This window comes from Mastigoproctus giganteus, chromosome 14, assembly GCF_048544385.1.
Source record: "Mastigoproctus giganteus isolate SK-2022 chromosome 14, ASM4854438v1, whole genome shotgun sequence".
In the NCBI taxonomy this organism is placed as follows: domain Eukaryota; kingdom Metazoa; phylum Arthropoda; class Arachnida; order Uropygi; family Thelyphonidae; genus Mastigoproctus; species Mastigoproctus giganteus.
Genome location: NC_143588.1, coordinates 97,146,580 through 97,172,641, shown reverse-complemented (window position 1 = coordinate 97,172,641; position 26,062 = coordinate 97,146,580). Strand labels below are relative to the sequence as shown.

Genomic DNA, 26,062 nt, shown 5'->3' with positions numbered 1-26,062 from the left:
TTCTACATAAGGTTGGTGGAAAACATTTAAAACTACAATAAGCAAATAATAAGATTTGCAACCTTTTTTGTATGGTCCACAAACCATCAAAATTGAAGTGTATGTCACTAATGTCAGCAGGAATTCCATACAGAAAAAAAAAAAAAAAAAAAGGCATATGATGCTGGAATTTTTTTTTTTTTTTTTAAATATAAGGCATTCATTTATTGTCAACTGTGACTAGGTTAAGGTGCTCCATTGCTTAAGAGAAATTGCCAGAAGAAAAAGAAGTGCCATAACTATACCAACAGATCTGCCAGCACAGGAGACCCTGAAAAGTCATGGAACCAAAAAGTTCATATGGAATAGCTGTTAAAGAGAGGGATAGGTCCATATGAAAATCTCACTGGGGAAGGAGGACAGAATTTTACTACATGACAAAGCACATAGATCCATTTTTGTTAAACAGTATCTCAATAAATATGGAATAACTGTGAAAGAGCATCACCTTATTCTTCATATCCCACACCATACGACTCCTTTTCCCAATGATAAAACAATTGTTTGGTTGCCATTTAAGAGGCAGATGAAATGCATGCTGTGATAAAAGCATTAAAAACAAGTGCACAAAATAGTTTCCTGGATTGTTTCTAACAACTACAATTGGCGACAAAATGTGTTACTGCTCAAGAATGCTGATTTAGAGAAAATTTTATTTAAGGCATTTTACATTCATTCATTTTTTGGTGACACCTCCAAATGTAGGTTACTTAGGCCTGACGATAATTTCCAAAGAGGAATCAAAACCAGTGCTTGCAAGTTAGTTAACTCAAGAAACTGGATGTTGGTTTTCAAAAGCTTTAAATTTAAATCCTCCAGTGCTTAGTATTCAGAAAGGTGTTTTCATTTCCTTTCACATAATTATCATAAAAAGAAGGATTTTTAACCAATTGAAGAGATTCTTAACTCGACAATGTATCAGCTCCAACATACTTTTTGTAAGTTGGTTTTGATACAGGTTAATCTTCTGCTTTGTTCGCTAGATTTTTATCCCTACAACTTTTTTCTAAGTTTATCTTTCCAAAACAAAAGATTTCTGTTAATGAAAGAATAAAGATTTCTCAGCAAACCAACGGTATATTTATATAAAAAATTAATCTCTAACTTTATAGTTACAAATTTGTAATATAAAGTAATTCAATACTACTACTCCAACTCAGCCAGCCCCTTCCCCACTATATTGAAACAAATATTTACAATATACAATGTTTCTCTGTAAATACAAAAGTATAAAAATATCACATGATAAAATTTCATAATCATTTCTGATTTGGTATTTCAGTAATATTTTAATTTTAACATACACAAACTTTAATAAATCAAAAAAAAAAAAAAAAAAAAAAAAAAAACATTAAATAATTCAGAGAAGAAGAAGATGCTTAGTGTGGTTTGTAGTTAATTTGATACCCTTGCACACAGTCATTTCTATATATATAAAAAAAAAATGATTGTATGTTGTGAGGCAGGCCATAACCATTGGAAGGAACATGTAGCACAAGATGGCACAGACTCACTTGCCCTTCGAATTACACAAATAACTTCTAATTTGGTACTGTAAATACGAGAACATGTGAGATGCAGAGAAGGTGGAAGCCTTAATTTGACAAACAAGCTTGAGGATTTGGATAACTTTAAGGCTGGTATAACTGCACAGATAATTTTGGGAAACCTCGAATATCAAAAACCCCATATCAAAAAGTGAGGTCACTATTGCTGCCCTGCAAAAAATCCAATATGGCCACTATGAAAATCTGTTGACAGTATCAAGCTCTAATGGTGGGCAATTTATACATCTGCAGTAGTCACACGTGAGACAAACCACTTCTTGACATACCAAACATCTTTCTTCTCTGAATCATATGTTTATTTATTTTATTTTTTTCTCAATACATTCATGACGATGGAAGATTGAATAAATTTTCATAGCAGCTGAAAATTTCTTTGCATTTTAGTTGTACATGCTTATGTTGTTTTAGATAACATTTTATTTAAACAAATTATATTTAACTTTCATTCATATATTTTTTATGATATAAGTAATGTTTCTCTATTGAAACAGCTTTTTCCAATTTTTTTTATGTTAATTTTTTGTGGTTTCACTTCAAAATATATTTACCTTCCATTTGTAACTATTCAATTTGTGAATATATACCCCACTATTGGTATGCATAAAAACATCATTTTTGCAGCCATAAATGTAATATAAAAAACTGATACAGACTTGCTAGAACTCTATAAGTAGATAAATGTCAAAAGAGTAATATACCACTGGTGGAACATGGTAACTTATAAACAATAATACAGAAGTGTACTACAAGTGGCACATATCATGAACATGTCAATTAAAGTTTGTATGTATTTGAGACACTATTCAATATTTTAATTTTCAAGAGCATAAAAAAAAGTTTATATGCCTTCTGAAAGTTTAAATCCCTGATTAATTAATATACACATAAAAGGATCACATGAAAAATGAATAAACTATCTTTACATATGGATGTGTGCTAGTAGCAGTTAAAATCATGCCTGAACATTCTCCTTTCTCTCAGATTGCTGGACTTGTATCTTCAGGCAAGATGTATGAAAGTTATCTCCAGCATACTTTGCAGCAAGACTAAGCATTGCATATTTTTTATTTTGACTATGTGAAGATTCTAACTCATATACTGTACACGTGTTGAAAACTATTCCATCATGAAGACACCAAGAAGGGTTGCTCTTAATTGATTTTTCCAAAAGACTCAAAGCATCCTTCAGCTTGCCAATATACAGAAGACAAACAGCCATGTTATTAACAAGCTATTTAAAAAAAAAAAAGAAAGAAAAAATGTAAAAATTTCACATTTAATAGGCACAAGTTAGAATAATTATCATTCTGTATATAATTAATAGGTACAGATGAAAGTAAAACAAAACATTTGGTTAAATCACTGTAAATTCCAAAGTATTGCAATATAGTTAATATTTTTGAATAATATAGGTTGGTGTGGTACTTTCGGCTGCAGTTCCCTGGGGCCACAGAATTATTTGGTGGTGGTGGAGGGGGGGGCACAAGTTGTATCCACGTTAAAGCCAGAAATCTGTATATGAAATATAACTCAGAAATGCTTTATACATATGTGTTCTAGCTACAATTCACATGGGCGAGTAACTGTTCAAGGTCGCCTCCCCCCCTCCCGAGTGATTTCTCTCTACTGTGAATTAAAGTAAATAATGAAAACAATTATTATGATGTTGTTGTCATTTGTTTTTTAGGAGCATTGGCAACTAAGGCTATATTGCACCGGGAATATGCGGTGGTCATTCCCTGACCTTTCCGCATCCTCCGTATTTGGTGGTGACAGGCTCGAACCCCGGTCTAATCAAGAAGCATGTGCTACGCACTGCTGCTCCTTCCCACCTGCCTACGGAGGCGCCACAATTATTATGAATGATGAGTTTAAAACTGAGAGGCTAAATATCCTTGGCTAGTTTTGATGAACATAACAGGTTAATAGTAGAATTTAAAAAAAAAAAAAGGTTACTTTACACTTCCTGAAAAAATTTTTGGGAACAAAAATATCAGTCTAAATGAAGATTAATTTAGTTTCATAAAATGAAAACTGAGGTAGTACATTTAATGAGACCAAAAAGCTGAAAAGCTTTGGGAACAATGTTATTTATGTGAGCCAATGGATGAAGAGCATGATGTATGGTAACATTACAATCTCCGAAGTGATCAACAACTCCAACCTTTTCCTGTTGAACATGATAATTCAATAGTACTTGTATTAAAAGTTTAAGCTGAACATATGGGAAAAAACTGATACAGCTTGTACTTTGAGCCAACAAGAAAGTGTTAAGCATGAATTATTTCACTTTCTATAGTGGAGAGATTTCAACAGTGACATTTCTGTCAAACTTTTTACTTTTTCTTGCAGTTAAGGCAAATTGTGCACTTATTATCATTAATTATATGCTAGTTACAATCTGATACTGTTCCAAATCACACTCCCCCTCCCAAGTTGAAGCAATAACTGGGTTAAGACCCTATTTTCTAGTGCTACATGTGTAAATTTTATTGCACTTGCTAGTATTAGACCAAGTAAGTTTGTTGGATTTTTCATTGTACATGATTATTTATTGTGTAACATGTTTTCATATGTAACATTTATTTCCACACCAAGTTTATGATCACTCGGGCTAATTATTATAGTAAACTAGTAAATATATCAGGGCTGCTCTGATTTTAAAATCAAGGGTATCTGCAGGTAGTCGAGAAGTATAACTTTTTACTGAACACAAATTCTTCAAAATTTGATAAAATCGTTTTTACTTCACCGTAGCCAAGTGGTCAGGAGCGGGAGTGTAGTAGCACAAGCTCTTTGAGTAGACCAGGGTTCAAGCCCCTGACTGCTAAATACGATCGATCTGCCAACCCGCACTGGATCATGCTAAATACGATCGATCTGCCAACCCGCACTGGATCAGTGTGGCAGATTATGGTCCATTTCTCTCAACATTAATTGTTGAGGAGGCTTCCATCATGCAGTGGGTTGATAATAGCTGCAATTTACCTTTTTTTTAATCTTGGGATCAAAGTTCAATAATTTGAGTGGGGATCATAGTTCAATAACAGATAGCAGTTGAAAATAGGCACACCGAAATAAAGAAAGTGGAAGCGAATACTACTGCACTATAAAATGATACAACTCAACACAGAACCAAAAACATGGCTGAGAATGTTACAGGACAGCTGTTAACAAGAATATGCAAGTCACTTCCATGCTCTTTAACTTGATGAATTCATAGATGCTGCAAATCTTATTAATATTCTGACATATTTGTTATGGATGTAATAAAATACCAATGAAGACCTCTTTTGAAAATTATTGCCTACACATTCAACTTCAGATGATATTTTTGGAAATGTGTAATGATTTTACAAAGAAGAGCGATATCAGCTTGTCAAAATCAGTGATGGGGCTTACATTATGGCAGGTTCAGGCAGTGGAGTTATTTTTTGTGTGAAATTTGTGTCACCAGAAGCAAAATTTATTCACTGCTGCATCCACAGAATTACCAGCAATGATAAAATGTCAAATGACTGATAGTTTGGAGGATTGTGTAAAAACTGTTAATTTTATTAAGGCCTACCTTTATATTCGAGAATTTTTGCAGCTCTGTTTGAGATCACAACTACTGTCAACTATTTCTACCCAAAAATCCACTAGCTTTCTAAAGGGAGGGTTCTCACTCACCTATTTGAGATAAGAAATTAAGTGAGAATTTTTCTTCATCAATCAAAGTTTAAGTTTTTAGATTGCTTCAGTGACTTTTTTGAGTAGCTAAGTTGGCATACTTAGCTGATGTTTTCTAAAAACTTAGCTAAATGAACTTAACCAAAGTCTTCAGGAAAAGCTCAAATATGTTCAAAGTTCAGGACAAAATAGCTGTGATCAAGAAATTAGGTCTGTGGTCTCACTGACTGAACCAATTAAATTACAAATTTTCTGCTCTGTAAAATGTTTAAATCACATCAGAAATGCAACTTTCAGAGTAAGTAAAGTGAAACCTAAGTGAATACTTGGAAAGTCTCCAAGTACAGCTTGTATTTCTGTGCCTGACTCGAGATACAACTGAATTAGAAACCCCTTTATGAGCGATGATGCCACAATCTTAGATGTACCATCAAAGGAACAAGACAGCCTAATAGCCCATTCAAATGATTGGGCAATCACTGGCAACTCTTTAAACTGGCCTTCATACAAAAGAATTTGAAGCCTTTCCCCCTATGTATGTAAAAGTGCACATTTTCCGTGTTTGTTGCATTAAGCTCAAAAAACTAAAACATGATGGATGCGAAACTATATTTATAACTGAAACTCTCATCATTTAAAACCAGAAATTTACAGTTATAAATCAGCACCACCTATCTTATTCTATGGCTCGGTATAAATATGTAAATAAACTTTCTGTAGACTGATTAAATAATATACTGGTCTATCAAAACATACACTGTTACATGTTTTGGCTTATTGGCTCATCTTTGGTTAAAATGATTACTCCAGCATGTTGTGGAAGCTTTTCTATTATTTTCTAGCAGAAGGCTGGCAGTACTGTGCTTCACTCCTCTTTCAAATCAATTCATGAGCAATACTAACACAGAGAGCTACCTTATCCTTCTATGTTAGTATTGTTATTTATCTAATTCTGCATTACATTTCATCCCAAAGAAATTCAACTGGGATAAAACTATCGGCTAGCCACTGTAAATACAAATCACAATGAAATCTTACATAATGAGCAAGCCTCTTGGGAACTCAGAAGTAGAGTACTGACTTTTTGCCATGAACAGTCCATTTGTAACTTGAGTACAATATGGCTTTGGTTTGGATTAATAAACTTACTATAATTAGCCTCCTGCAGAAATGATAAATTTTTAAATGTGCAATTCTTCATACATATGATATGCAAGTGGACTAGAATCACATTTTCTAAGGAGAGAATATTCTACCAGCCTGTTTTCTACTTGACTTATTTTTTTAATATGACAAAATCTTGATTTTATAATAACCAAATTTGCTTTTCACGGTTTTATTCATTATATTAAAAAAAAAATATATATATACAGGGTGATTCAGGAGGAATAGTAAATAGTTTGGGAGGTCATAGTATTGATTATTCAGAGTAAAAAATCTCATATAAACATGTGTCTAATTCTCAATGGATATGGAGATACAGCTGTTTGAAACTGGCACAAACAGCTCCCTGAATCAGATGTGACCAAGAAGCAGTTATAACCTGATTTGGTATTAGAAGTTGTTAAGAATGCCGCACATCTTCACACATGCTGAATATGCTGATATGGTGTTTATTTACAGTTTTTGCGGTGGAAGTGCTACTGCTGCTTGTAGATAATACTGTCAACACTTTCCTAACCACAGAATACTGGATTCAAGAGCGTTTACACCAACTGCATGAGACTGGTGCAATTCCCAGCACTCATATTTCTTCCGAACGTGCAAATGAACAAAATATGGATGAAATATAACACATACTTCAGTCGGTAGAACGTAATCCTACTGTTAGCACATGAATAATTTCTACACGTATTGGTGTTCCACAGACAAGAGTATAGTGAACATTATGTGAGCACGGCTTGTATCCATTTCACATACAGCGGGTGCAACACCTTCAACCAGAAGACGACGCTCAGTGATTGGAATTTTGTTGGTGGATAAATGCTAGTCATTGATTAATTCCATTAATACTGTTCAGTGATGAGGCTACTTTCATCTGTGACAGTATCAACAACACCCACAACTCTCATAGGTGGCCAGATGAAAATCCAGATGCCACTGCAGAAACAAATTTTCAACATCGCTTCTCTGTAAATGTGTGGTGTATATCGTCAATAATCAGTTGATTGGGCCTGTTGTGTTACAAAATCGTCTTACAGGGTCCATTTACCTAGAATTTCTGCAAAACGAACTTCCACTACTATCGGAGGATGTTCTCTTGGCTACAAAGATTGGTATGTACTTGCAGCATGATGGTGATACAACATATAAATCGAAATTTTCCTGAATGATCGATCGGCTGCTGTGGTTCCGTTTATTGGCCACCAAGGTTTCCAGACTTCACTCCATTAGATTTTTGTTTGTGGGGATCGATGAAAAGCGCAGTATACAAAGAAAAGGTGAATACAAGAGATGAATTGCTCACTCGCATTTTGGATACTGCTTGCCCTCATAAAGGAACACCAAGGCGACCTTAGAAGAACAACACGTCATATTACCACAAGAGTTGCAAAGTGCATTGAGGTTGGCGGTGGAATTTTTGAACATTTACTGTGAACTAAAAAATTGTCAATTATTTGTGTCTTGTATCATTCAAAAAGTTAATAAATACAAACAATAAGTCATTTATCATTCTTTAATACCTCTCATAATGGCTTTGTGCACACCAGCTTCAAACAGCTGTATCTCCGTATCCATTGAGAATTGGACCCATTTATATGAACTTTTTTATTCAGAATAATCAATACTATAATCTCCCAAAATATTTACTATTCCTTCTGAATCACCCTGTATATCATGGTTGAAAATATTGAAAGTAACCAAATCTATGCTTTTAGTTACTTTCTGTATCTTCAAACTTGTGTTTAATTGCCATGTAAACATTTTGAAAATAGTTCTCACCTACTGCAGCTGTGCCAGCCATATATTAACTGAGATACCAATTTAGCTAATGTTCTGCTTTGTTGTTTGACAACTAATGACAACATTGGTATTTCCCACTTTGTTAGCGGAACCTATTATTGTTGGTATAGTATTAATAAGTGTAGTCACTGGTCTGTAACAATCACATTAAAAATATTTTGATATACTTACATATTTAATGGATACTCAAATTTGTAATGTTTATTAAAAAAAAGGGGGAAATGGTCAGTCTCATTTAATCTTAAAAGGCCAAACAGAGTGTGATTTCTAACCCCCCTTCCTATGACAAGTCTGCTTCTGGTAATTTGCTGTCAAATATACTCAACAGCAAATCTGGCATACATGATGCTTCTTCCAAAAGCAGTGTTCTTAAGAATGGTATCCCATTTAAAATTTTCCCATGTGAAGTGATAATATTTTTGGCAGTACATTTTTAAAAAAATAATCTAAACTTGAAAGGAAATAATTCAACTAATGAAAAAAATCTCTTTTTTTAGTATGTTATTTTCTAAGGCTTATCACATTTTAAATAATTTCTCTATATTTTTTGGATGCATCTGAATTAAATAAGATATGAAAATATTTAAATTTCATAAGTAAAAATGAGAACTTTTAATATTTATTTATTATGATAAGCAAATTCACCAATTAATGCTCCTGAAAATCACAATTTACCATTGGATTAGCTGGTTGTAGAGTGTATGCCTGATGATAATATTTATAAGCTTCAGAATAGTTGCTGTATGCTACAGACATCAAGGCACTAAAAAAAAAATGAGAGAGAAAAGAAAATTAAGAAAAGAATATTTTTATTCTGTTTTTATGAAATTTCTTACAGTATAGAAAAAGGATGATTAACCATTACTACTTAAAAAAAAAAAAAAAAAAAAAATTCTCATGAAATATGCTAATAAGGGGTAACAGATAATTGGTATCAATTCCACAGTAATACTGGAAGACACTTTTCATGCAAAATTCATACTGTGTTGCACCCATCCCTAAGCTAGAGATTTGAAAATGTTTCTAAAACTAGAAAACTGGGCATAAGAGTAACAAAGATAATAACAGACCTCTATTTAACTTCTTTGGTAGGCAAAAGTTTGAAGTCCACAATTAAGGATGCATTTTAGGGGCATCTGAACACAAGCACAATTATATGGGAAACACTACATGTTTGTTAAGAGAAATAATATGTAACATCTGACAAGCTACTATAACTGAACAAAAAAGAATAATTCCAATAATCTATACTTGAATGACTTTTGATATAATCCCATAAAAAAAACAATTTTTTATAAATTGGAAGAACGTGCCACAAGTAGATTTCTTACATTGGGGGGGGGGGGAAATGTTAATAGTAGAAGGTTGTTTAAAAACATGGTGTAGCAAGTGGATTACGATCACAAATGAGGCCCCACAAGGCTCAGTGCTATGTCCTGTATTGATATTTATAAATGATACTGAAGGAGATAGAAGAGGTTTGATGTCAAAGGTACAAAGATTAGAAGGGTGGTTTACAATAGTGGTGAATATATGCCTCTTCAAAACACTGAAATAAATATATCAGATTTTCTGATAAAGGGCAATAAAGCATGATATTGGTAAATAAAATGTTTTGCATCTGGTTAATAATAATCATAGATTAGCACCTCAAGAGCATACACAGAGTTCTAACTATGGTATATAGTTGATGCAACCTGTTGCATCAACCATATAAACTACAGAAAGAGACTAAACATGTGCAATGACCTTTTATAACTTTCATAACTTGAGGCTTTTTGCCTTAGATTTAATCAGTGCTTTTTTTGTAACGGTATGGCGTACCGGCACCTTTATTAACAGTGACATGTGACATTTGGATGCAGTGCACTTCGAAATTTGTAATATTCCGTAAATTTTTTTTACATGTTTATCTACTATTCAAATAAGCTTAAAATTATTTAACTAAATTTACGTTTTTCACTGTCTATTGTTAAGATATTTTCTATATAAAACTGTATAACCATTTTTATAATTCTAAATTGCTCAGTCGGACCTCTGTTTAATTATTTTGAATTCCCCTTGGAAGTTACATTTAAAGTAGTTTCCGTTTAGCAAGAAAATTTTTATATAGCGAACGGATTAGGAGAGAATTAACTCGGTACGCACTGTTCGCATTTCTGGCCTTCAGGCAATTAGTGCTGTTGAGCGAATTAAGAGAGCTAAAGGGATTACCATTCTATAATTTAGTGGTACCTGGTAAAACCTATCCTAACACCTTGTCTGGTGTACGGAGAAGTCGCGCTGGTCAACAGTGAGCAGATCAAGGTGTATTCCCAATGGGCTCTGGCCCACCTTCTACTGCAGTGGTGTCCAACCTTTTCCCATACAAGTGCCATATTCAAAAAAATTCAAAGTTAGATTTCTGTGTTACATTTTCCATATCTTGTTGCATGTAAAAGTAAAATTGAAAATATTCGAAAATTTTATTAAGTACAATACACAATTACATTTACTGAACAAAACATTTAGTGAGAATTTTTTTCATAATTAACAAAATTTAAAGTGCTGTTTTAGTTCACTTTCCTCGCGGACCATAGGTTGGACACTTTCGTGAATCAACTGTAAGCGCCCTGTTTGAGAATTAGGAGGGGGTAATTTCTTTTACCCCGACAAATAATCATCTGTTGTTTCGTGGAAGTGGCATTCTCAACATTTTCCCATAAATTTTCCCTATCTCTGTTTACATGGGCACAGTACCTGAATATCCGAATGACACTGACATTTTCAAAAAAAAAAAATCAAATTTAAGAACTAGTGACAATACCGATGACGAGTGAAGGAAAACAAGGACAACGAAGGTATTAAACCTTCTAAGCGTGAATTGTTGACATTTGGTGAAAATGAAGTTAGAAAATTGTCAATTAGGTTACAGTTAAATTCAATTCGTGGATTTCGGGGGTACCTAATTGAAAAGATGGTTTCGGAAGAATTGAAGAATTTGATGGAAGCTCCTCGTTCACATTTCATCGAGTGAATGTGAATGAGGATTTTCACAAATGAATCTGATTGTCAGCCCAACCAGAACTTCGTTGATGACGAAAACACTTTCTTCACTACTGTTTCTTAAAATTGTAGACCCACCGCTTCGATCCAGCGAAATATGTCAATTCATGGCTGCTTCGGAAAAGTCATTCAGCAAGAGACACACAAAGAGGAAAAAAAGAAGTTGGCATAGGATGTTGGATGAGAACTTAATAAAAATTTGGAATATTCTACAAAAACTTTATTATAAAATTATTTTTACTTATTATTTTTAGGGGCTATAGTTTAATGAAGGACACTTAAAATGTCGCTAACGGAGCTAAAAATTTAAAAATCACATTAACTATACGTTATTCGATACTTATCAAGGGAAAATTATTCCGATTGAAATCTATCATTTATTTTTGTTTTAAAATTAGTTCAAAATCTTTTTTTGTTGCACTTCAATAGCATGCTTCTTTTTACTAAGTAACTCTCCTTTTAGTGACAAAAAGGTTGCTAAATAGTTAGTTAATAATTCTGTAAAGGTCATTTATAAATTTTGCGACAAGAAGCATTTTTTAACAATTTTCAAAGCTGGGGTTGTCCCGGCAAGGAGGTACTTAGAGAGCCAGTGTTGAGGTGGCAGTGGTGGGGAGGCGCCTGCGCAGAGTCTTGCAGGGCCCTCACCTGCCAGTTGCTTCTCCCACCCTTGGTATTCACAACAACTAGAAGGGCTCAAATAGACAATGTTTTGTTATTTCCTAAGTTTTAGGCCAAGCTGGGTTACTAGAAACTTTTTTTAGTTACCATAAAGCTCTCTATTTGAGATACTACACTAATGACAATTCGTGTCATCCTGAGTGCCTGACACTCAGTAGTTGACCGATTTATTTACTTATTTTATTCACATTTTACTTATTTTTTTATATATACTTGAATAATAAATTTATACTTAATAAACTGTATTAATATACTAAATTGGTTGTTCTTATTCCAAAAACATTACTATGAAAGTAACTATCGGAAAAAAAAAATTTTAGAGTACTTTTGATAGCAAAGAATGAGTACCGGCACCTATTTTTTTTACAAAAAAAGCACTGGATTTAACTATATCTATTTCATTTACCACACCCAACTTTCACCTAGATATATCTGATCACTAAGTTGTGCAGGTCTGTAATCACGATGTCCACCTGCCCCCCCAATGAGATTCCAAAGAAAAAGAAGACTGAATCCCAGGTGTGAGTAGTGGCTTTTATTTAAAGTAATGCAATACCAAGGCAACTCATAGCAAAATGCCTCCACAATATGAGACTCATGCACTAAGTAGCAAATCCAGTTTGCTCATTTATGTGCAGAAAGAGGTTATGCCCAAAATAATACTTTTATAGCTTAACACTTAACACTTTTGAGGCTTTTGCCAAATACTTAGCTATTACTAAGTGCAAAGGCTCTCCCAACAACAGAAATGAACTAGCCAAAATTTTCACAGAGGTTGAATATAAGGCATTACACATGTTAAAGGTAAATGTGGTTAAAGTCAATATTAGCTGGATTACCCTAACAATATCCAAAATAAGCAACAGTTAAGACAGATAAGAAAAAATAATATGGATTTCTGATACCTGGATGATCTTGATACTTAAATGGATAGCTAATGTGAAATGAAATACATGAAGATGAGATACACAAAGATAGGCTTAAACCATGCTAATGCCATTCAGCATCTCCAGTATCACTGTACTGTCTTGAATTCTAGAAACCATGCATAGCAATGCACAAATCCCAGGGGTACACTGCCTTCAGTATAGCTATATGACTGTATTGCTGGTGCTAATGAATGGAGAAGCATAAACAAAGACTAAACATGTGTACAGTGAATATTCAACATCTACAAAAAACATTATTCTGATAGATTTGACTAACATGAACAAACTTGGCAAAACAACAAAATGTTTCAGTTATTAATGTAATGAGAGAATAACATTAACACAGTTGTTCTTTATGCATTAATTAAATGTGACTAACACTAATTAAACCATATGAATTGTTATAAAGAGAATTTATAAGGTAAAAAGTATTACTTTAAGTAATCTTAAAACTCCTACACAAATCTATTTAATTGACAATGTTTTTGGGTTCCAGAGTGAATCCTATCAATCCTATTTTAATTTTTACAAACAAAAAAAATTAAAAAATCTAAGCAGAGAGAGAGAGATTAATCTATTAATCAGTTTTAATAGTTGTGAATTTGAAATGAGTCAACTAAACCATCAGTATAGCAGGTCTATAAATTGATATTATTTGGTCAGTTTGCTTGTTTTTCTTAGCAGGGTAAAAAACGAAAGTTATGGGAGAAAAATCAAGACAGGTTATGAACCCATTTTTTTTATATACATCATGGAAGTACAGCAATTAAGACAGTGGTTATACACTGTGCTAGAGGATCCATCCTTGATAACTAATTAAGAGATTAATTACTGATAATATCAACAATGATACCAAAAAAAAACTTACTTATTTACAAGTTCATCCACACGGACTGAAAGATCATCATCCTGCACCATCTTCAATGCTTGGCTAAAGTGATCACCTGCAGTTTTTACATCACCAAGCTGAAAATATATGTACATGTACCTTTAAAAAATTTATACTGCAAAATCTTGGTAATATGAAAAATGGCAAAATGGCTGAAAACTTTTATAAAGATAAAAGAACTGTTAAGTGACTCCAGTAAAGTGAACTGCTAAGGTGTAGTTACTTTTGGAGAATTTTAATATAATGTCCAATAAACATCCCATTAAATCAAGACTGTACAAGTCAGTAGCAGATCCTGACTGGGAAGATAACAGTTTTGTAAAATTCATAGTTTTGATATCTTGAAATATCAGTTAATTTTTAATTTCAAGGCATAATTTCACCCCTGCAGGTAGTAAAACTTAAATTAATTTGAAATTGTCTCTTTCTCTTTTTTTTTTTTGCACTGTTAAATAACATACTACTCAAAACAAAATAACAAACAGAATATTATTAAAACAAAAGTAATATAACAGTAATAGAGGCATGTGATGCAAGAAAGCAAGCATATGAGCTTATGCAGCATAAGCCAAAAACAAAAAAAAAAAAAAAAAAAAAACAAATTCACACAACCATTCCCTCTAAAAGTTCGTCCAGTTCCTCCATTTTATTTAAGCTATCAACTTCCACAATGACAGATGGAAGTTTGTTCCAGCAATTAACCACCCGCTGGCTAAAGACAAATTTCCACACATTTATTCTACACCTGTCTTTCCTCAATTTGAATTTATGCCCCTTTAGGTTCTTAATCTGAGCAAGTGGAAGAATCTCATCAGAATTCAGTGTGCTCAATCCATTCAAGGCTTTATACACCTCAATCAGATCACCTCGCAGGTGTCTAGTCTCCAACCACTGCAATTTGCAGAACTTAAGCCTCTCCTGGTAAGAGGACCCCTTTGTTCCTCTCACCAATCTTGTTGTCCTTCTCTATACACGCTCAAGCAAATCTACATCCTTCCTAAAATGAGGCCTCCAGACCTGTACGCAGCACTCAAGGCATGGCCTAACCACTGCTTACACAAAGGGATAATCACCTCCTTTTCCCTGCTAGCAAAATTCCTGTATATCATTGACAAAACCCCATGACCTGCTCTGGCAGCCTGTCTGTACTGCTCAGAAAACTTCAAATCTGACTGCACAATTACTCCCATGTCTTTTTCATTTTCTACTACCCTAAGTGTAGTACCACACAGTTGGCACATTCCTATGGGGTTACTTCTACCCATATGCAGTACTTTGCATTTGTCAATGTTAAACTTCAGTTGCCACTTCTCAGCCCACCTTCCCAAATTTTCTAGATCCTGTTGCAGTAGCACACTGCCACTACCAACCTTGCCAACCATCTTTTGTATCATCTGCAAACTTTGACTCTAAGTGCTTTTATCTATTTCCTCCACCATTCAAAAATAAATAAATAATAGTTAATAAAAAAATTAAATCTAATTTCAAAGGAAATAAGAAAGAAGTATAATACTACTTATTTGTAGCATAGTACCACGAAGTAAAATAGTTTATCATTACCAAAACCTGGGTATATTTATTGGTGATGCCTTTGCATCACTAATAAATACACCCAGAAAATGCATTTCGGGGTGTATTAGCATTACCAGTAGCTGAGGCATATGATGCAAGAAAGCAAGCTTATACAGCATCAGCCAAAAAAAAAAAAAAAAAAAAACCTTCCCATTTCACCCATCCGGTCACTCCAAATGTTTGTCTGGTTCAGCCTTAAATTTATTTAAGCTATCAACTTTCACAACAACAGATGGAAGTCTGTTCCAGCAATCAACTGCTTGCTGGCTAAAGGCAAACTTCCACACATCTATTCTACAACTGTCTTTCCTCAATTTGAATCTATGCCCCCCCAAGTTCTTAATCTGAGCAAGCGGAAGTATCCCGTCAGCACTGAGCCTGCTGAAACCATTCAAGGCCTTATACACCTCAATTAGATCACCTCGCAAGTGCCAGTCTCCAGATGCTTCAACTTGCAGAACTTAAGCCTTTCTTCGTAAGTGCACCCCTTTGTTCCTCTCACCAATCTTGTGCTTCTCTGTACTCATTCTAACAACTCTACATCCTTCCGAAAATGAGGTCTCCAGACCTGTATACACTACTGAAGGTGTGGCCTGACCACTGCCTTATACAAAGGGATAGCACCTCCTTGTCTCTGCTACCAAAATTCCTATATATATCATTGACAAAACTCCATGACCTGCTCTGGCAGCCTGTCTGCACTGCTCAGAGAACTACATATCTGACTGCACAATTACCCCTAGGTCTTTTTCATTCTCCACCTCCCTACCACACAGTTGGTACATTTCTCTTGGGTTAATGCTACCCATATGGAATACTTTGCATTTGTCAATGTTAAACTTCAGTTGCCACTTCTCACCCCATCTGCCTAACTTTTCTAGATCCTGTTGCAATAGCATACTGTCATTAACAACCCTGCCAACCTTTGTATCATCTGCAAACTTGGACATTAAGCCTGATATACCTTCATCGATATCATTGATAAATACACAAAACAACAATGGGCCCAGCTCTGAATTCTGGGGGACTCCGCTAATAACATTAGTCCACGTAGAGCAGTGTCCATTTATTACCGCTCTCTGCCATCTCCCACTCAACAATCCCTTTATTCATTGCAGTAACTTGCCCTTAATGCCATACCTCTCCAATTTATACAGTGCAACAGTACTGTATAATACTGTTTTGATACTGTTCCATGTGCAATAGTATCAAAAGCTTTTGTGAAATCCAAGTATATGATATCAAAATTATTTTTTGCATCCAGTTCCTTTGTGACCACATTGTAGTATCCAATCAAATTGGTCAGACAAGACTTCCCCTTTACAAACACATGCTGTGTCTGAACTATTACTGCTGTCTTGTCTAGGTGATCCTGTATTACCTCCTTGACCAGTGACTCCATTATTTTCCCCTTGAACAGAAGTTAAACTAACAGGTCTATAATTATTTATGCCACCCTTTGTGAATTGGGGATACATTTGCACATCTCCATTCCATGGAGACCTCCCTGGCTCTAAGGACGCTCTCATAGTTATGGATAAGGGTTTGCTTACTTCCCTTGCTGCCTCCTTCATTATAACTGGATAGATTCCATCTGCCCCAGGTGCTTTTTTTATGCTTAACTTCAACAATTTCTCCTTCACTTTGCTCTCAGTTATTACAAAATCACTTATCTCCCTGTTAGAGTTTTGATAAACTTATAGACAAAAACATCCCCACATGCTACACTCACCTTATTTTCCTGATTTGGCACCATGCAACTTTTGACTATTTCCAAAATTAAAACAGGGCGTGAAAGGAAAATGACTTGAGTTGATTCTAGAAATCCAATAAAACATAATGGACTACCTAAAAGCATTCCATCGTGCCTGTCACTGTTTGATCAGTGACAGCCATGATGAGACAAATGTGTGATTGCAGAAAGTTATTATAGCAAAGAATATTAACAATATAAACATTATAATTAAAACTACTTTTTTGCAATATTTACCAAACTTTTTGATCAAATTGTCTATGTGTTTTTATGATAATCTGAGAAAATGGTTGCATTATTGTATCTATATTTCACTGTTTAAAAAGTACTAGCAAACATAATGCTATATTACCTACAATGATGCAACCTCATACTTGCATTATTGAAACTAAATAATCTGGCATTCCTCTCCTTGAATAACACCTCATGTGTGAGTGTAAATGCAAAATACTCATTCAGTTTATCAGCTACTTGAGCAGGATCATCAATAGTCAAACCATCTATGTTAAGTGAACCAATCTGATTCATCCCCCTTCCTTCTAGAGTTTACATAAGTAAAGAACTTTTTGCATCCTTTGCCAAAGATTTCTCGTAATCTGCCTTTGCCTGCCTAACCCTCCTTTGTGACTTGATTACAGACTAGCTTATATCTACCATAGGCTTCTGTGTCGCCTGATAATTTAAATGCATCCCATGCATTTTTCTTTTCTGCTATGAGCCTCATTAATTTATCCGACATCCATTTAGGCCTGAACCATAAACAGTATTTCTTAGTTGGTATGAAAAGCATAGTAGCCTCCAAAATTAAGTTCCTGAAGGCTTCCCATTAGAATTCACCGTTGGTAACGTCATCAGTTGATCCCACTGTATAGAATTTAAAAACTGTCTGAGACCACTGTAGCCACCTTTATGAAAACAAAAACCCTTCCCTTTACCCTTGATGGTAGTTACATCTTTAACTAAATCCCACATCAGTACACTGTGATTACTGTCACCTAGTGGTTCTTTTATTTGCAAATTCTTAATGCATGAATAATCACTGCTGATAATCAGATCAAGGGTATCACTCCCTCTGGTTGCCTCTCGAACATGTTGCTGTAGAAAACAATCCTCCAATAAATCCACAAAAGTCTTGCTAGCATGCAAGTGATCAACCCACAAATTCCAGTCAATATCTGGAAAGTTAAAATTCCCCATTATAAGACATTCTGATTTATTGGCCCATTTTATTTCTCTGCACAACTGTTCATTATACTCATCGGAGTCGTCAGGCCTATAACATACTCCTACTCTCATTTTCCCTTTCCCTTTTCTTTTTGTCACACCAAACAGACTCAAAATTGCACTGTCCATCCATGTCAACTGGATGCACTTCCTTAGATTTTGCATTTCTTAACTAACAGTATAACCCCTCCTCCCTTCCTACCCTGTCTGTCCTTTCTGTACACATTGTACTCCCCAAATTCTCATTCTGCACTACTTATCTGTGTGACACCATGTCTCTTGATCAGCACTTCAAATTCATCAATTTTATTTACTATACAGTAAACCCCCCCTATTCGCGGTCGCTGATTTAATATAAAAGGAAACCTTAAAAATGTGAATTTTAAAGAGCCGTGAACATTTTCCGCCATAAAAAAACATGGGTGTGGCTAAAATTATCTTTCCCGGTAAAAAAGTGCTTAGTGGGTGGGGGGAGAGGGGTGACAAAATCGCGAGCGTGGATGTTTCTCACTAATCCTTCTTCAGTATGTGTTATGCGCTTGTCATGGAAGGTTTCATCGTTTGCTTTTAATTTATATGCTTAAAAGTGGTAAATCTACCATTTTGCAGTGTAAAACAGACTTTTATGATAATCTGGTTAATAGAAGTGTGTTAATAGAAGAAAGTGACTTTATTGTGGACAAATTCTTTCTAACCCGTACAAAAATATGGCTACGAATAACAAGAGAAATGTGAAAAGATCAAAGGTGATGACATTAGCGAATAAAATTGAGTTATTAGATAAAATTTCTAATGGTGAAAGTGTCTCCTCAGTGGCAAAACATTATAAAATCAATGAGTCAACGGTACGATCAATCAAGAAATCGGAAGAAAAAATCTGCCATAGTGTCCGTGAAAATGCGCTAATTGCTTCAAAAATTTGCTCTGTAACTCGTGATGTTAAATTAGAAAAAAATGGAAAAGGCTTTAAATCTGTGGATAGAAGACGGAACTAATAATAAAATTCCGTTAAGTTCACTCATCATTCGTGAAAAGGAAAAACTCCTTTATCAACACTTTAGCGAAACTGGTGATAACACTGGCGCTGGTTTGAAAGATTTGTTTGAAATTTCTATAAATATTACATTTAATATTAAATTGTTTCTTATTTTCATTTCTATGCCATATGCTTGCATTTCACAATGTACTGTCTATGTACATAGTCATATTATGAAGGCACATATAATACATACATACACAAAATTTTAGACTAGTTTTTCTTATATATTTCATACTTTGGAACAGAACCCCTTTATTATTATGGGAGCCATAACTCAGTATTCGCGTTTTCGGTATTCACGGCATTTCTCAGGAACGTAACCCCCGCGAATAGCAGGGGTTTACTGTATTTCTAGCATTAGTGTACATGCAAGTATACAAGCACTTGTTCTTACTCTTAGTTACCCTAATATTTACTTGTTCCATGATGACTCCCAGCAGCTTTTGAAGTCCCCAGCAACTTGCTCTCTAGGCTGCTGCTCATTACAATAGAAGCAGTGCAAGAATCACTTTCCCTTCTGCCTGCAGCTACCATTAATCTTTTAGTCTGTGTATCCTCCCAATATAGCAATTTTCCGACCCACCTACACTGCCTCAATAGCATCAGCAAATATTCTTGCACCCTTTCTATTTAAGTTTATCACATCCCTGTAGAAGTATTTTCTCCTTTTAAGAAGCACAGACCACGCTGAAAAAAATTCTACCCCGTGAGATTCTAACTCACATCTTTTTTCCAGCATTGGCCTGTACTTGGTAAGTAAATCTGCAGATCTCTTATTCTTAAGGTCATTAGTGCCAATGTGTACAACAATATCACCTTTTGTGCCCTTAAAAGATGATATCTGCCTAAGAACATCATCAACCTTTGCCCCAGGCAGCCATACCCTGGGCCTATTCCACCTATCCTTTTTTGCATAATATATTCCCCATCTTTCTGACAATTGAGTCACCGACAATATCTAGTTCCTGTGGGACCAATGCATTCTGCCTTGTAGATTGCCTCTGTGTTGCCTGATGCACAGGAGTGAGCTCTGGCATTGAGTTGGGCAGCTGAGAGCTAGATGGGCCCCCTCATATTAATTTCTTCAAGGGTATTTACTCTACACCTCAAACTCTTATAGACACCCATCAGAATGCTGAGTTGGTGCCTGATTTCTTCACAGTCTCTGCACCTAGCAAATATTAGTAATGTACTATGTTAGCAATGTACTGTGAGTTTTATCATAAGGAAAAGATACCTATAAAATAAAAAGTGAGTAAAATGAATACAAAATTTTGATTGTCTAAATGTAAATTACACACTGTCATGGATGCAAATTTAAGGATCAATACTAATTCTTCAACTGAAGAATAGGGCATGTTGGCTGTTCTACATGCATTTGGAGTAATACAAATGCAACAGAAACAATACAGCATTTGCAGTGATGATGGGCATATCCAAGCTAGCAACAACACAGTATTATTTAGTTTCTTACAGCAGAGGGTGTCTCTCCTGCAGAAATTCACTGGAATATGAAAAAGGCATGTCAAAAATTGTATGTCAAGAACAGAAGTGTACAAATGGGCAAATCATTACAGTAAAGGAAGAAAACTCTGGAAAAAACAATGACACACAGCTGTCACAGAAGAAAATGTTATCTTGGAAGACAACATTAACAATACAGATCAGTATGACAGTTTAATGATGTGGACAGGGAGCAAGATATCAGGCAAAATTTAATCCATAATTGCATATATATTTTACAAATGTTCCTCCATTTTGGTTTTTATGTGCATTTTATAAATTTGTACATGGTCCTTACATAAAGTTATTCAATACTTATTTTCTTCCACAAATTATGTCATGCCAAAATTAAGGTAGAAATTTTCTTAGGTAATTGAAACAAGGATTTAATAATACGTGAGAAGAGGCTGCAACAGTTTAGCAGAATGCACCACCTTTTTGTTTGATACCTTGAAATCTCTATAGTAACCACACAAATTTTGGTTTCGATGGCAATTCATTTTTTTAATTTTGCAGTGCTCAATGAAGAAGTGATTTGGTTCCTCTTTCTGCAAGGGAAAACACCGAAAACAATCCAGAAAGAAATGGCACTGTTTATGGAGAAAACTTTCCAGGTTACAGTGTTGCTGTACATTGATATAAACAATTCAAATGTGGCAAAACGTCAGTGCTTGACAAAGAAATCCCAGGATGCCCAGTAACCACTGTAACAGAAAAGAGTGTTGCAAAAATTAAGGCATTAATCCTGGAAGATCAACATATTAGCATCAAAGAACTAGCTACACAGCTCCAAATTAGCGTAGGATCTGTGGAGAACATCATCCACTGACAGTTGCATAAGAGTAAAGTGTCTGCTAGATGGATTCCAAGACTTCTGACCCCTTGCTGGAAGAAGAAAAGGACACAATGTGCACATAAAATGTTGCTAATGTGCCAGGAAAAGAAAGAGTAGTTTTTTCACAGCTAGTCACTGTCGATGAAACTTGGATCCATCACTCTGATCCCAAAACTAAACAAATATCAAAACAATGGAAGCATGCAGAATCACCACTGACCAAAAAGGCCAAGTTCTGGCAACGGGATGCTCTCAGTGTTTTGAGATCAGCATGGTGTAATACTAACAGATTACTTTCAAAAGGGTGAAGGCAAAGTATTATTGCAAGTGCCTCATAAAGATATTGTTGTCTGATTTGGACTTACAAAAGCTAAAATTCTTTGGAATTCAGGTATAAAAGTTGACAAAATTGAATCAAATGATGCATAAATAGACATGAAAGAATTATATCAAGAAAGGTAACAAAGAAGTTCTTTTTATTAATTTTTTAATGATTTTTTAAAAATTATGATTTGATTTTTTATAATAATTTTGTTCTAATGTTGGGCAACCAAGTCAAAATAAGAACAAATTAATATAAAAGGCATTTAAATATAAATTTATGTACAAATTTTCATTTTTACAAATTTTCAAACTTTTATGAAAAAACACTCCACAGAACAGGCTGTAGTGGCCACATAGCCCAAGAGCAGCCATGCACATTCAACAAACTCCTGAAACGGTTAATATTTAAAAAACAGGCTATCAATATACAAGGGAATTTTTTGAGAATTAGAATCAGAAAAAATAATTAAAATTAGCAATTAAATAATTGCCTTCCTGTACAAACAAACTGATACACTAGTTTCTGATAATTGAAATTTCAGATTAAAATACTTAAAGAGAACCTGCTCTAAGAATATCTTAGAACTGATCTATATTTGTAAAAATAAAACCTAAACAATTAATCAATAGTTAATTAATACTTAAAATCTAAATACTGAGCTATTTTTTGAGTGAAGTGCTAACATATTGAAATGTGTGCTTACCTGAAGATACAGCCTTCCAAATGCTGACAATAGCTGAAATGAATGATTTTTATTCTTCTCAAGCAATGATTCCACCATTGAAGACACCATCATGTAATCCTAGAAGTACAGAACAGTATGTTTAATAGAAAAATAAACTTGTGCTATCATGCAAAGCAAAAACTTTCGATAATGAGACAAATGAAAAGAAAAATCAATATTATAGTCACATTCAATGTGACTAAAATTATCAGGTATGTTTTGGATGTGTAATAAGTTTGTTTTTGTTCATGTTAACATGAAGACTACAATGAGCAGAGATTTATTCAAAGCATTTGGTGATGGTATTAAGTTATTGCATCAAACAAAACAGGTGATTATTAATGTATATTATAAACTTAAAGCTGAGAGAATTGGAGAATCAATAAATACAAATTGTAAGATGTATGACTGAATTAACTGAAGTTCAAAAAAACGTTTCCTATTAAGACTGCCTGAAGGATTACAGCTAAAATGATGACAACTGGAACGTTATTCACTGAATAACACTAGCGTTGATGAAAATTTCTAAGAATTTTTTTTTCTTTTGGATAATTAGATTACCTAGTTTTCAATGCTAAAATATATTTGTAGCAGCATTAATTATACACAAAAGTATATAATTCATACACAATTCTGTCTTATCACATTCTGTTTTATTTTGCCATGACCACAATTTTAAAATGCTTATAACACAACTATCGACAGACAAATTTACTTAAAATACTTGAGGCAAAACATACTGAAGAAAGAATGTATAATTTTGTTTCAAAAAATAATATAATATAACAATTGTGAGGAGTGTGCAATTTTTTTTCTTCATGCACAAATGAAAATGATCTGACAATCAACTGACACTAATTTTCAGAATTTTATATGCAAGCATCCAATAGAGATTTTTTTATTGAAATTTTGTAACAAAATCAAATACACATTCAGGAAAGGTCTTGTATTAATATCATTTTCAAAAAAAAATTCTATATTATGAGTAATGTGAACTTATTTTTATCCAGTGCCCAATGTGGTGTTTTCCATTTGCCATCAGTTTTTGCAATCTACAATGTGGTTTCTCATAGATGAATTTTCTTGAAATTTTGTTAGTAAATGCAAAACAAACTGAAGAAGAAATGTATAATAATTTTTTTCCCCTCCAAAAAAAAACAATTTATTGTGGGACCATATGCTGCTTTTTCCCATTGCATGCAAATAAGCAGTTAGGTGTAGTAACATATCATACTTGATCTTATATTTTTCTGCTTGTACAGAAACTAACTTTTTAGTTTCTGTACAGAAATTTCTGAACTCTTCAATAGAAAAATCAAAGAAAAAAATATTTTTTTTTTTTGAAAGGTAGTGGGAGTTTTATCTGCATGGATGGAGCATACAAAGAGTACATAATCGTTCAAATTCCTTATCACAAAGACCCCACAACCCAGCTCAGGGTGGCGCCTCCATAGCCAGGTGGGCAGGAGCAGCAGTGCGTAGCACATGCTTCTTGAGCAGACCAGGGTTCGAGCCCGTGACCACCAAATATGGAGAATGCGGAAAGGTCAGGGAATGACCATCGCATATGGCCTTAGTTGCTAATGCTCCTAAAAACCAAAATAACAACAACATAACAACAGCTCAGGATTAAAAAAGGAAATAAAACAACAAAGAGCTTCCTAGTTTCACCTCGGGACATTTCAAAGACCTTATGTCAATGAAAACATTGACATAAGTATATAAATCAGGGTATATCAAAATTATGTTAACACTTATATGGAATGAACATTTGAATTTTATTTTATTATTATTTTTTTTCAGATATAATGGCAAATACGTTAACACTAGAAGAAAGAAGAGTGGTGGCAAACTTGATGGAAGTGTTTCGTTCTCCAACCATAATCCACAACAAGTTCTAAGAACAATTTCAATGAGACCCACCAAGCCATTTATCGTATATACGAAAAGTTTGTTTGAACTGGCTCGGTTGCGGACAACTACAAAGGTAATGCCAGACGTCCCAGAACAATTAGAAATGAAATGAACATCACTGTTGTTCAGCTATCTATTCTGAACAGTCGCAGGAAATTCTACCAAACGATTCAGTTTGTAAACTGGGATTTCACAGAAAATTATGTTGAGAATTTTAACGCAGGACCTCGGAATGCATCTGTACCATATCCAACTCGTCCAAGCATTGACAGAAGGTCAAAAACGTGTTCTTGGGGAATGCTGCCAGATTTTAGCAGAAATGGAAAACATCCAACCGGACATTGTGCATCAGATGGCGTTCAGTGATGAAGCCACTTTTTACATTAGCAGTCATGTGAACCAACACAACACAATCTTTTGGGGTACCAAAAATACACGAGTACTTCGTAAGCATGAACATGCCTCCCCAAAGGTGAATGTCTGGTGTGCTGTTACCACTGCTAGTATAATTGGACCTTACTTTTTTGACACCCCAACAGTGAATTCTGAATTCTACTTACATATGTTGCAGTCCTACGCCATCGATGAACTTCCACTGATAATACACTCAGCAGGGTATTTTCAACAGGACGGTGTACCTGCGCACTTTGGTTGTATTGTTCGTGAGTTCCTAGATAACAGATTTCCATGAAGATGGATAGGGAGATATGGGCCTTTGCAATGGTCTCCCCACTCCCCCTGATCTGACACCCTGCGACTTCTGGTTGTGGGGTATGGTGAAAGAGAGAGAGGGCACAGCATGAAAAAGCCTCCGTAGCCAGCCGAGTGGTCAGGAGCAGGAGTGCAGTAGCACACGCTCTTTGAGTAGACTGGGGTTCAAGCCCCTGACTGCTAAATACGGTCGATCTGCTAACCCGCAGTGGACCAGCATGGCAGATTTCCCTCGACATGAATGGTTGAGGAGGCTTCCATCCTGCAGTGGGTTGATAATGGCTGCAGTTTTTACAGCATGAAAGTTCAGAATATCAATGAACTCAAGGAAAGAATTACGAATGTCGTAACATCTATTCCCAGAGAAATGTGTTGGGGCGTTAAATGCTACTTTCAATCGTTTCCTATTGCGTGTTGATAACAATGGACAACAGGTTGAGACCTTACATACATAATATTCCACATATACAATACAAAAATGTTGATTTCAGTTAATGTGGATAAATGTTGATTACAATAAATGTTTTTTCCATATAAGTGTTAACATAATTTTGATATACCCTGTACTTATGTATAACACATATAAATTATCAGGCGACACAGAAGCCTGTGGCAGATATAAGCTAGTCTGTAATCAAGTCACAAAGGAGGTTAGGCAGGCAAAGGATGAAAAGA

The 26,062-nt window shown here is 34.7% G+C and overlaps 1 protein-coding gene across 1 annotated transcript in view; it reads right to left on the bottom strand.

Moving 5' to 3' along the window:
- Positions 1-2,477: 2,477 nt before the first annotated feature.
- The window catches only part of LOC150075413 (trafficking protein particle complex subunit 12), a 114,935-nt gene continuing 91,350 nt past the window's right edge, over positions 2,478-26,062 (bottom strand). Inside the window, exons 10-13 of the mRNA XM_090388358.1 lie at positions 22,742-22,840; positions 13,767-13,864; positions 8,919-9,006; positions 2,478-2,838 (exon numbers count right to left, since the gene is read on the bottom strand). Coding sequence (XP_090244484.1) covers positions 2,560-2,838; positions 8,919-9,006; positions 13,767-13,864; positions 22,742-22,840 — 564 coding nt within the window. The 3' untranslated portion in view covers positions 2,478-2,559. The remainder of the gene's footprint in view (positions 2,839-8,918; positions 9,007-13,766; positions 13,865-22,741; positions 22,841-26,062) is intronic.